Source organism: Corvus kubaryi, unplaced genomic scaffold (genome assembly GCF_017639235.1).
Source record: "Corvus kubaryi isolate FWS band 111438036 unplaced genomic scaffold, C.kubaryi_AGA036_p1.0 65374, whole genome shotgun sequence".
Taxonomy (NCBI): domain Eukaryota; kingdom Metazoa; phylum Chordata; class Aves; order Passeriformes; family Corvidae; genus Corvus; species Corvus kubaryi.
In genome coordinates, this window is record NW_024581955.1 from 262,683 (window position 1) to 275,502 (window position 12,820).

General features: G+C 40.9%; 1 protein-coding gene across 1 annotated transcript; it reads right to left on the bottom strand.

Moving 5' to 3' along the window:
• Positions 1-67: 67 nt before the first annotated feature.
• On the bottom strand, positions 68-12,581 carry LOC121673379 (gamma-aminobutyric acid receptor subunit rho-3-like). Its single transcript, XM_042046646.1, has 7 exons — positions 12,483-12,581; positions 10,871-11,094; positions 8,646-8,728; positions 7,903-8,043; positions 5,095-5,247; positions 2,762-2,958; positions 68-1,813 (listed from the first exon to the last, which is right to left on the bottom strand). The coding sequence occupies exons 1-7, from the start codon at positions 12,483-12,485 to the stop codon at positions 1,511-1,513; spliced, it is 1,104 nt and encodes a 367-aa protein (XP_041902580.1). The 5' UTR covers positions 12,486-12,581; the 3' UTR covers positions 68-1,510.
• Between the last annotated feature and the right edge of the window lie 239 nt (positions 12,582-12,820).

Below are 12,820 nucleotides of genomic sequence, written 5' to 3' on the forward strand. Positions count from 1 at the left end.
CAAAAAAACAAGTAAATTAAATAAGTAAAAAAATTAGGTAAGTAAATAAAATAAAGAAACCAGAGAGTGATTTAGGCTTCCAGATTTATTCTCACTTCCTTGACCAATAAATTTGACCAAGCAGTGACCAAGCATTTACCTTGTGACATTTTTTGCCACCACAAATGATCATTTTGAACTGATCTTGTAAGTATAAACTCAGCTCATTAAATGACAGATGAAACCAAGGAATTTAGTGGAAAATGCTCCTGATTTGGGAAAGTTGAAAAAGTAATTTTGGTTCTTTTCTAGAGCTGTGAACACTTTTTGTGTGTATCCCTGAACATCCTTAATTCAGCCTCCTTATCCTGAACCTAAGGATATTTCCATGCAGGATTCATCTGAGACTGACAGGTTTCCTTGTATGTGTCTCTGTTTTGGCACAGCTGTTTCCTTTTATATCCTGGAACTGTCCTGGGGATCACTGCTGCAAGGGGCAGATGCAGCTTCTCCTCACTGGAACATTCAATCTCAAAAGCCAAAGGGGGAGGGAGGGAGGCAAAACCCCAAGTTCACGTGCAACATAAAGCAGAAGAACCAAAGGCGTGGTTGGTTTGTTCTCTTGACAAAATCATCTAAAATCTGTCTCAAAGTCTGTGTTTCTGTGTTTCTAAACCAAAGGGTTCTGCAGAAAGAAGGTGATTATAGCAGGTCTAGGTGAGACAGAGGTGTGTGGGTGACATGTGAAGGGCATGGCTCGTGCTGGTGATGCTGCTCATCCACCTGGGAGGTGGCTGCAAGTGCACAGGGTCTGGGATGTGGTTCCTGTGCTGCCTCAGGGACTGGTGAGCCAGATTTCTCCAAAAAAAGACTCCATGGAGAGTCATGGACAGCTGACAAGGGTGAGGGATTTTCCTGAGGTGCTGTTGATGCACCATCTACAAAGCCCCATCAGCCTTGCTTCCCGCTGGTCCCTACTGCACTGCTAAGCCATAATTTTCCCCCTGGCTACCATCCGAGGGCAGAGGCTGCTGAGGTGCACATAGTTTGCCCAGGAAAATTGAAATGCAGGAAGTGAAACAAGGACAGGAGCTATCCCAAGGCTATCCCAAGGCGGTTGGTGCCGATTGCTGACCAAAATGGAGCACAGGTGAAGAACAGAGAGGCTGATTCAAGAGGAGGGGTCTGAGTGCAGACAGAGACAGGGCAATACCTCAGGTGGGAGCTGCTGTCTGTCCAGGGGGTGATGAAGGGCTCCCTTCAAACAGTGAGCAAACAGCTCTTGTGCTACTGCAGTGGAGCCCGTGCATGGGATCACCCCAGTGAAGCACTGCACAGTCCAGCTGGGAAAGAACCCACACATGTGAGAGTCTTTCATTAAGAGTTTTGCTGCTAACCAAACCAGCCCAGGTTTGATGCAGAAATCTCTTTCGGAAAATTTTAACCTTTTCCTCTACTGCTGTTGCATTATTTTCAAAGTATGATGCAACACTCATTCACAAAATAATGTCTAGCTTATAAGCATTTTTGTTCACATGTACAAACCCCAGTAAAAAAAGTTGAACACAATATATACACTGGGAAATATAATCCTGGAATAGGTGTCAATAACATGATTGTTCTGTAAAATAATCCTGCCCACGTTTCCCTTCAGAGATCTCTTCCTCCTCAAGCGAGGTGTGTCTGCATTGGAGATGTTGGTTTGACTTGTCCTGGTCTCATTCTCCTCGCAGGGGTCTGGGAAGGGAGTCAGGTCCATGTCCACATCCGTGTCGTGGAAGCAGCCGTCGAAAGCCATTGCTTGCACTGCGTCCATGCTGTACATTCCTGAAGCCTGGCAACAAAGGAGAGTTACTCTGTGTCTAGCAGGAGCCATTTTGGCAAATCACAAATGAATAAAACAGAAAGTAAAGAAAGCTTTCCCTTCAGTGTTGTTCTCTCTGTGGAGAGCATGTGGAGAACAGGGCTGTCTCACAGTATGGCTCTCTGTAGGGCCTGCCCCCTTGAGCAGGACACGAGCAAGGAAATGTCATCAAATGTCATAAAACACACTTGTCTGCCTGATTATTGCCAGCTGCTGGCTGGCAGTACGTGCCTCAGCTTCTGAAACAGAAGAATCAAACTCTCTCCTGTAGGTCTGTGTTGCTGGAGTTGTGGGAAATGACTTCAAACATTTCTGGGAGTAGGTTTTTGATGGGATTATCAGATCATGTGAGCAACATATGCATCCTTTCTGTGTTCTTCCCCTCATGATATTCCAGCAAATGAGTTTACACAGGGGATATTCTTCAAGCAAAGGTTTTAAGTGAGAGCTTCACAGAAAGCAGATGTTTCACTTGTGTCTATTTCTGCTTCAGGCACACTTTTCTAAAAATGACCTTGCCATTACCCTGGTCTTGGGACAAAAAAGAAACAGGAAACAAGGAGGAATATCATATGAGGGCATGCTGAGGTCTATTTTAGAGACAGGAAAAATACCTTGATTGATAAGTATTTGAAAATAGAAGGAAGGTTATATTCCCCTGAGGGGGAAAAAAGGGGGCAAAAACATATCCCTAACCTGTGCCACAAGAAAAGGGAGAGAAAGCACAGACCTTCTCAGGATCTCAGAGAAGATGACACTTTGTGTCCCTTCATCCAAGTGAAAAAAAACCAAGTGAGATACAGAGTGGAGACAGAGATTGTTACTGTTCTGTTATCACTGTTATCACAGAGGTGTATCACGATTACTCTGTAGCTTCCAAGATGCTTTCAGAAGGCAACAAAACACTGAGGGTTGTACCTTGCCCCTTTTTTTGAGTTGTTTTCTCTCTTCAATCGTGGTGAGATAGTTCACTGCTGCATACTCGATGACTGACAGGAAGACAAAAAGGAAGCTGATCCATAAATACACATCCACAGCCTTTATGTAAGACACTTGAGGCATTGAGGCACTTACTCCTGTCATGATGGTCGACATTGTCAGCACTGTAGTTATACCTGCCAGAGTGAAAAGAGAGGTTATCACAGCACTGGCCAGCTGGTTCTGTTTAGCTCATCACCACTGCTTGGACAGCACAGCTTTGTGAGGGCATGTGATTGACACCCCCTTTAACTTCCTCACACAGGCTCTGAAAAGTGAACCATGAAGCACCCATCACACACAACACTGAGGGCTGTAAATCATCTCTCTGCTCAGAATGGCCACTGAGCAGCGTAAGGAACACTTTCCTGTGGCAGCTTTGGGCACAGCCACAGAAGTGAAAGCAGGTTTGTGGTCGTCCCTCACCTCCCAGAGCCAGGGTCACCACTGCACATTTTCTTGTCCAGGAGAATCACTAAACGATCACCATTTCCCCTCCCAACCTTTTCTCAAATTGTACTTCTCGAGAACATATATCAGCCTGTATGCCTCTGTCATAACTCCATGGCTCTCTAAAAACAATCTAGCATAAAAATGTTACAGCTACTGAAATGAAGAAAAAATTACTGTTTGCCTCAGTGTGACCAGAATTTCACCCTCATCTTTTCAATCTCTGCTCTTACATCGGCTATTCATCTCATTTTGGTTTGCTCTGGCTCAGGAAAAAAAACCAACACCCAACTCAGGCCCTGCTTTTAAAGAAATCAGTGTAACTCTGGAAGTAAAAACGTCTTGACATCTGTGAGACAGCACTGTCAGCTGGGTCTCTGTAGCCCTTCTCCAGTTCTACACTAATTCAAGCCCACTGGAAAACACAAGAGTTTTCCCCCTCCCTCTCTGCAGGCTCCTTAGGTTGAAGGATGGAGTTTGAAATACACCATATAAGAGGAAATCAATTTATTTAATATACATATACTCTAGGCCAAGAGCTAGGCTTATTAAACGTTGTTGTTAAGGTTTGCTATAAATTATGTATGATTATGCTAATGAAATGTGCTTTATTCATAGAACTCCTGATGCATAACCTTCTGCAGAAATCCATACATAAAGAACATGATCAGCAAAACTATCTTGACAGCATTAAAAATGGCCTACTGAGAATTAAAAAGTTATTTTTAAAGATTAACTTAAATTTCTTCTAAATAAAAGAAATTGGTAGATGCATTAATAAAAGTAGCTAGGAGGTACCATAATTTGTTTTCAGATTAACAAATAGATTTATATCTCATGAATTAATAGCTTTAGACTGTGCCAATAGAAAGGGACCTTAGTCCTGTTTTTTCTAGATTGATATAGTTAGAGAAAACTGAGGGCTTTTGTCTAAGAACTACGTCAACATACAGTTGGCTTCTGGGACCAGCATCAGTGAGAAGAAGAAATGGGAGCTTCCTTATTTTAAAATGGGAGTTACAGGACTCAGGTGCATTATGGTTGCATCAGATATCTTAACAAATTCCGATCAGATCTTCAGCGATCCTAATTTTTGGAAAAATGTACTCATTCCAAGGCCATCAGCATTATATTCACAACAAAGAGAGTCTTGAAGTGGCATCCACTGATTCACCACTGAGAAAAAAAATAAACTTCTGTAAAAACCACTGTAGTGGGTCCTTTTCTCCTAAGATGAGGTGTTCAGAACTAAAACTGCAAGAGCAGAAAGTAGCCCAACCTAATCTTTGGCTTCCACCAAAGATTGTGTGCCTTGCACAGATGGGACACCAAAGCAAACACCTCCAAGGTGCCCGACAAGAAAGGCTTTGCCACACTGTCTCCAACTTGGTAGGAAGATAACAAATGTTTCTTGAGAAAAAGAAGAGCTGCAGAGCTTCTGCATAGATTGTGCTACACCTCACAATTCATGGATTTGGGGAGGGATCTGACTGCCTGCTACAACTTGTTACTTTGCTGGGAAGAGGGAAGGCAAAACCAGGTTTTGAAATTAAGTAAAATGCTACATCAGGAAAGCTGCAGAATCATCCCTTTTTTTGCTTCTGTGGTGTGTGAGCTGTTTTCAACTATAGCAAAGCCAGTCTGAACAAACATCCCCTTTCCAAATGTAGAGATTGACTGCAGGTAACAGTTCTAATAACAGTGCTGTTCAGGCAATTACCTGATATTCTTGCTCATGTCCTGTGTAAATAAGAAGCTAAAGTACCTCCAAACCCTCCCCTCTCCATTCTATACTCCCCAAAGACTATACAGTAAGGATTTACCTAGTGACACCCTGGCAGGAACAGCTCTTCTATCAATCCAAAAGGAAACCCAAGACAGCATCACCATCAGCATGGCTGGGAAATAGGACTGTAGCACAAAAAAGAAAATATGTCTGCGAAGTGCAAAGTTGATAAAAAGCCGATTGTACCAACCTATTGGAAAAAAAGGGAGAGGAACAGGTTAGGCGAGAAGAGAGCTGTGTTATTTGTGAGCTGCTTGCTGGCCCCTCCTTCTGGCAGGAGTGGTGTATCCACAGCAGGAGTAGTAAATGCCTCAGAAATCTTGCCACCACCTTAGTTTTACACAGTGCTTTACGAACTGTCCATCCTCCCTCATTTATGGGAGTGAAGGGTCATGGCTGCATGTATAAAATACTCTGTTATAACTGAGCTTGGGAAATTGAAGAAATTAAACAGACTTCAAGTGAAACTGCCAGAAGAATACAGACAGGAGACAATTGTCCAGTGATGCCAACACCCTGCCTTGCCTGAAAAGCAGCCTGCTACAAATACCTGAGAAGAAACAGCCCTTCCTTCTTTTTTTCCGGTCGGAGCCGCCTGCCTGCCTGCCGGCCCAGAGCTCACTTCAGAGGACAGGGTGCCATCTAGTGAATTGTGGGGCGTGCTCTGCCTGTGCAGCACTGCATCTGTGCTGTACCTCCTGTCATGGCAGGGAAACCAGGTTACATACAGTGAGGTAAAAAGGCAAAACTGGGTGGCTGCACAGCATCTGCCTGTCCAGGACAGACAGAAGCATCCGTGAGCCTGTGTTGGAGCAGTCCTGCCATCACAACGAGTGACTCTATAGAAAACAACATATCAAAATGAACCCCAAATAATATTAAACACTCCATTGTGTTTTCAGTTGTGGAGAAGGTCTTTTGTTTTAAAGATTATTGTCTCTAAAATGGATTTAAATTGTTGCTCTTCCGGAGGTCCAGGAACTCCAAAAGCCTAAACGCTACAGGTGTTGTTCACTGAGATTCACAGGAAAGGATATGCAGAACCTGAAATGCAGAAAGCTGCTTTGTGGGAATGATGACTCCCACTAGAGTGGTGCTGATTGTTCTCCACTATTATTTACTTGGAGGGTAATTTTTCTTCCAACAAAAAGCAAAATAAAAGAGCAAGAGGAAGTGGAACCTCCTGAGCAAAACAAAATCTCAAAGCCAAAGACAAGTGTAAGTCTACAAAGCACAGCATTCTGATTAAGATGTGCTACAAGCATTATTCAGGTACCTCCCAGTGGTCCCTGTGACTCAAAGAAAGTCTTTCCTTTCACCTTTACGCTGCTGAATAAGCTCACCCTCAGAACCTCTGCATGTTAAGAGTTAAGCAGTTACACTTTGCAGAGTCAAAGATACTGTGAGGGTGTTGCAAAGCCCTGGGTGCAGGGGCACTGTGAGGGTGCACTGCTGCGCACAAGGCTCTATTTGCTTGCATGAGTGGTTTTTGATGAAAATAGCAAGGCAGAAAGAAGCCAGCTGAGCTCCTGGAACCCAGTTTGATGGAAAATATCCCAGTCTCCTTCTTGCAACAAGGACAAATTTGATGTAGCTCTCAACAAGGCACAGTTATGATAGCAGGGTATCACTTGCCCTCCTTTCACCTGACAGTGGCTCTTGAAAGATGGAGCTCTGTTCTTAGCTCACACAGGAGCAGGAGATAAGGGTGAAGAACCTTATCAAGCTGTGAATTCCTCACTTCTTAGGCTGCATCATAATTTAAATTAGAACTTCTGCATTCAGTATCAGCCACTGCAAATTTGAATGGCGCTTTTTTGAATGCAAAAAGAAAATAACATTTAAATAAAATACACCAAATAAATCGATCTGCTGCTTTCCTTAAAGGCCACCTTTTCCAAAGTGTTGTGCACTTCATCATATTAAATGGAGTAATTTCTCTTTTATTCATCTGTTCTGATATAAAGGGCAATATCCAAACTGAAATGAATTGACTCAGACTGTAAAGTACAACAGCAAGAGTGCTGTTTTCTCTGGTTAAAAACATATGGTTAGACTACTTACATAGAGAAGTATCCCAAAATCTATAACTGCATGTAAAGCTACAAGAAAAACAAAATCCACCTTGCATGAAATCGAGACTACAATAAACTCCTAAAGCCTTGTGCCGCTTGCCAGAAAGAATAGAGCAAGATCTACAGGGAGAAATAAAAGCCTGTCTGGGGCAGATTAACCTGAATTTAAACTATGTAGCACTGACATAAAGGGATGCTTTCCCTGCAACTCTATGTATAAACAAGGAAAATTAAGCAAATCATGAATTAGACCTGAATAGGTAATAAATGGTCTCATATGAAAATCATCCAGTTAGCAGACTTTTAGTGACATTACACAGCTCCAAAAATGAGGATATTTTAGCCAGTAAAACACACTGGAATTCATATTTTTGCTTTCTAATATCTGACCCTTTAGGATTTCCATTTTCAAGCTTTTCTATATAGCCAGGGCATAAAGATTCCTGTAAATTCAATACTCCAATGGCTTTCAGAGAAGCGCCACAATTTTGCAAGAGCTCATAACAGCATGTATTTGGTTTTTGTGCATTTTTTTTACAGGTTCTTAATGTCAGATATGAAGTCACAAGTATTATTATGGCCTTTCTTTCCTAAAATAAAGTTTCACATTGGTAATGCAAAGAGAACCAAGGCCCCAGACTCACAAGACCTCATTTTAACTGATCTCTCAGCAGCCACAGTCATTTACTAGCCAAGAATTTGAATGTGAAAGACATTCTGCATGATTTTATCCTGTGCTTCTCTCTTCTAAGGAGAGGGGCTTACTATACCAGTACTGCTGTAAAAAGCAAGTCCACTGGAAGCACTGAATTCCTCGATGAAGAACTGGGAGAGGGAGATCTGCTCATCTGTGCTCAGGGACTTGTTGCCATGTTTCCAGTACAACATCAGATCATCTTCATTGTATGCATCTGTGAGAAAGCAGAAACTGAAGTTATGAAGTTACTAAGGTAAATCACTTCCTCTTTCCTTTCTTAGGGAGAGGAGACCACTCAACCAATCTGGGAAAACCCTAAGGAGACTTTTTTTTCACCCTAGTTTGTCAGTTTGTTGACATGAAAGAAGTTTGCAAAGACTATGTTCCATCTTGTTCCAAGTTCAGCCCCATCCTGTGCCCTGCCAGCAGCTTACAACAGAGGCAGGGATGAAAAAGTAGATGTTTCACAGTAACACAAGCACCCATTTTCATTTTTCCAACAAGTCAAATATTGACATTTTATTTTACTTGTAATTTGCAGGTTTTTTCTCAGGAAAAAACCCTCATGCTTTTTGACAGATTTTTAGATTTAGGCCTTGGAATTACAAGCGACTGGAAATAAAGCAGGGTGTATCATGGTTTTTCTACCTTCCCAAAGCTCACTGAGTTCCAGAAAGATCCCAAATTGCCTAAAGTTCAATATGTACATGCTGAAGGGTTCAGGTCACACATCAAAATAAGTGAAGGAGGTATTATTCACAAGAAGGAATGCTGGTAAGAACGCACATGTGAAGAACAATCCAAAATTAAACTTACAGCTTTCCAGTTCTAAAGAACAGTTCTGTGTGTCCAGAGGAAACCTACTGAAATCCATGAAGCACATAGCAGAAACTGTTATTCTGCAGAAGGGAACAGAAAAACAGAAACAGAATGAAAAATTTCAGACTTTCTTAGCTGTGCACACACTTTAGTGAGATCCCCAACCAATCTGCTGTTTAGAATCCTATTGATTGAGGTTTTCTGCCCTTTTAGATGCTTCTAAAATAGCTTCAAGATGGTGAGATAAAGTTAAATCACTAAGAGATCAACTTTTTTTAAAAAAACATAAATAGTCTTTATTATTAAGTACATTACCTTTGATTTTTAAAGCCTAAATTTGGCCTGATCCTTCATTAGCCTTTCATGCATTTTGCTTTGAAGGTTTACACTTACGAAGATTAACAAAGGGAGTTCGCATTTCTTGACTGGATTTCTCATAGACTGAAGTAGACAATATTATAGATTAGAGCAAATATTATTCCAAGTGCTGTTTTCCCAGCTAGAATAGTTATAGTATTTAATTGCAAGAAGAGATTAGCTGCAATTTCTGCAAGCTTACTCTCCTCTTAAATGAAATGCTTTATATTGCAAAAAGCTTAAGGAAATCCAGGCAAAGACTATTTTGCATTCCACCTGCTTTTTCACAAATGTTTAGAGGACAAATACCTCTTTGTATTCAATAAAAAACAAAAAGAAAAAATCAAACTTCCCAGGGGCAGCAACTTAAATATGGTAAATATTGCCAGACTTCCCTCTCTCGTCACAGCTTCCATGGCATTTGATGGTTTAGTTCATTTTTTTCAGTTTTCCCCAAATGGAATCCTACAGGAATTTCAGTGAGGGTTATACAAGTGCCCTATGAAAACCTGTGATCAGTAACCAGACTGTAGCTGAATTTTTACAAGTGTAAGACTTTACTGGCTTGAAATGAGATCCTAAGAGTGGGACATGCACAATGACTAGAGGACCAGGCGAACAAGAAGAAAAGAAAGACTATTTTAGCAACAGATCAAGATTTTTTGTTTCACTTTGCTTCTAAAAAATCCTGGATGCCAGGCACTGAAGAAAAACGGTGAAATATGCAGATTTATAGCATGTAAATATTTGGAATATAAGCTACTTACTGGATGTAAAACTGGCATTATAAAAAAGGGTGTTTTAAGGAACATCTAAGGAACATTCCCTACTTCTCACTTGGAGAATCACTGATATAAGCCTTAGTGTAAGGGTATAGTTCCTCTGATGCCTCCCTCTCAAGAATCATGGAAATGAATAAAGCAATAAAATGCAAATGAATAAAGCAATAAAATGCACACTTGACCTCATTGTTCCTTACTGTTAGTGTGATTCTTGAACATACACTACTTTAAAGTGGTGTACAGCTGCTGTTGTGAGGATTTCTGCATGTCCTCAGGAGACAGGAGATAAATTCATTAATTGTTGGAACAATTATTAGACAGCCACAATCTCAAATGCTTCCATAAATCTTCAGACTGCCCAGATTGGATGAAATATCACCTCTGTGCACAGGGCTACTTAGTAACAAACTGGATTTCTGCAATGCACAGACCTCAGATTGCTTACCCTAGGGGGAAAATTCCTCCATTAAAACTATTTCTGCCACATCATCCAAATCTCCTTCATGAAGCAAAGCAGTAACATGCAGATGGAAGGAAGACACATTAATGACCTTGCTATTCCAGTCCTGGAATTGCTGTTTCACTCTTCAGTTCCTTTCAGTCCCACAACACTGCTGGTATCAGCACCAAGAATCTGCTCTCTGCCTATCTAGAGCCCTGGTTTGTATCACTGGCATGTTTACTGTTAAGCCATGCTGAAAATACCTAAAACAGTTTTTAAAGATTCAGGTTAAAAAAAAAACAAAAAACAAAAAACAACCAAACCCATGGTTTTTCCTTTGCTAATAATTTTTGCTTTACTGTACTCAGTAGCAATACTGCTAGAGCCACTGGCAAGGAATTAACACTTGATAAACTCCCTCGACAGGAAACAATATCTGAATGACAGAAAAAATATGTTGTCAATCCAAAATTTCTTTTTCCACTGGCACACTGGTCACCAATTTCCCATTATGTGCTGCCAGGGGATTAATGCCAGTACAGTATGAGAATCTTAACTGCAAGTATTGCCAGTAATTTCAATTACAGCCAAGACATGACAATTGCAGTCATGGATTTTCTTAGGGAGGGTTATTGCCTCACCTCAGACTGAAGAGGACGTTGCCATCAGGGTACACTCGCAGCATGATGTTTTCCACAGTTGTATCATGGATGAAAGATCTTTTGGAGTGCACAAAAAACACATCAGGTACCCAGATCTTTTTTATCAGCCGCCCATCAAAGGTCATGCTTTTGTTTTTGTTGCTACGGAATGAGAGTCTCTCATCCTTCCAGTAGTGTCTCAGATACAAAGTCATTGTGAAGTCCTTTGTTTCATTAAAAATAAAAGGAGACAATGCTTGTTTTACTCAAGTGCAACAGAAAACACTACAAATTGATCAATTCATGCAAAGGATCAATTTCTTGTCTGGACATTATCTGAAAGATCGTTAATGAGAGGAACCAAGCACCACTCATTGAGTTCGAATATGAATATTGCTGAGACAGTGGTTGTTTGCCTTGTCCCTGGTGTCTCAGTCTGAGGTTCAGACTTCATTTATCCTCAGATAAAAATTCTACATATTTCAGTAGTCTTCTGGACTGTGCCAGCTGTGCAGTGATAAAGAAGCTTTAAAACCAACCAAAGATAAATGGAAAAAAAAGTTTCCTCTGGAAATCTTCACAACCTTTTCCAAGAATGTGGTTCCTTTATGATTCCTTTACAAAGGGATTAATTTGAGTTCTTCATGAGCACTTGGTCAATTTTTAAAATTCATAAATTTGTACATTTTGTACAAATATTGTACAGAGGTTAAATCTGCACATTTGTGAATTAAATGCATCATAAAGAAACAATATGACAAATTTCATAAGAGTAACCAATTAGATTTTACACTAACTACAACAACTACAATTTTTTTTTTAAATATGAAAGACTATTACAAATATTTTATGATCCTATTTAGAGAAACATCACGACTGCAAATACACATGTGGGAAGAGACAGAGAGGATGCTGCAAACCCAGTGTGAGCTTCTACACACCCTGACTGCTGTGTGTTCACCTATATAAATTTTGTGTTATTAGGCAGACATCATTTATCTCAGTAGAACAATTGCTTCTGATAAGAATACTGTGAAGAGACTTAGATCTTCCCCTGTGATATGATTTTATGGCCCTGTAATATGATTTTATGATTTGGGTAGGTTTGCAAAGGAATGCAGGAGTTCATACTGACATTATTAGTGACAATTTGGGCTGAGGAATGAACCGCCTGCCTTCCAGTGCTACAGGCCCTAATTGCAGTGGGGTGTGTCTCCTTCCCAGGACCACTTCTGGAACTGATGTTTCTCTTTCTATTTGTTACGATCACAGCTCCACCCACGCCACAATTATGGAATATTCAGATTTGCATAAACAAAAGAAGCAAAGGACATGAAGCCTCATCGTGTAAGGTGCAGAGCACTAAAACTCCTGTGGAAACCCAGAGTGTTTACTGAATAGTTGGAGTTTTCAAACCAGACCACTGCCCACTCTGAACTGTTCATCTGGCCCAGGGACAAATTCAACACTTACTAGTTTAAACGCATGCTTCAAGGCAAGGATGTGCTCTTTAGGGTTTGCTTTCTTTAACTACATTACTCTCTATCATCCATCTGGATGTTTCTGAACCCCTTGTATTTTTACTGAAATCCCTTATTCCAGTTCTACTCACCATGTCAACTTCGGATATGCTGTCAATGCTCTCCACCTGCACATCAATGCCTACAGGTATTGGTGACCCTGCATGGGAACAGAAAAAGGGATGAGGAGCTTAAACCCCTATTTTTAAAGGGAAGACTGTGCAGCACCAGCAACCTAACAGAGAGTACTCCATCCCAGCATTTACTGCAGTCTCTCCACCTCAGAACACTGAATTATGAAAGGCAACAAAGTAAAACCTGATGCTGAACAGTTGTGAAAATAAGCACAAAATCTTCTTTTTGCAGCCAGACCAGTTGTTATCGGCACTGCAGTCTGGCCAGCAGTGCCAGTGTCCTTGTGCTGCCAAAG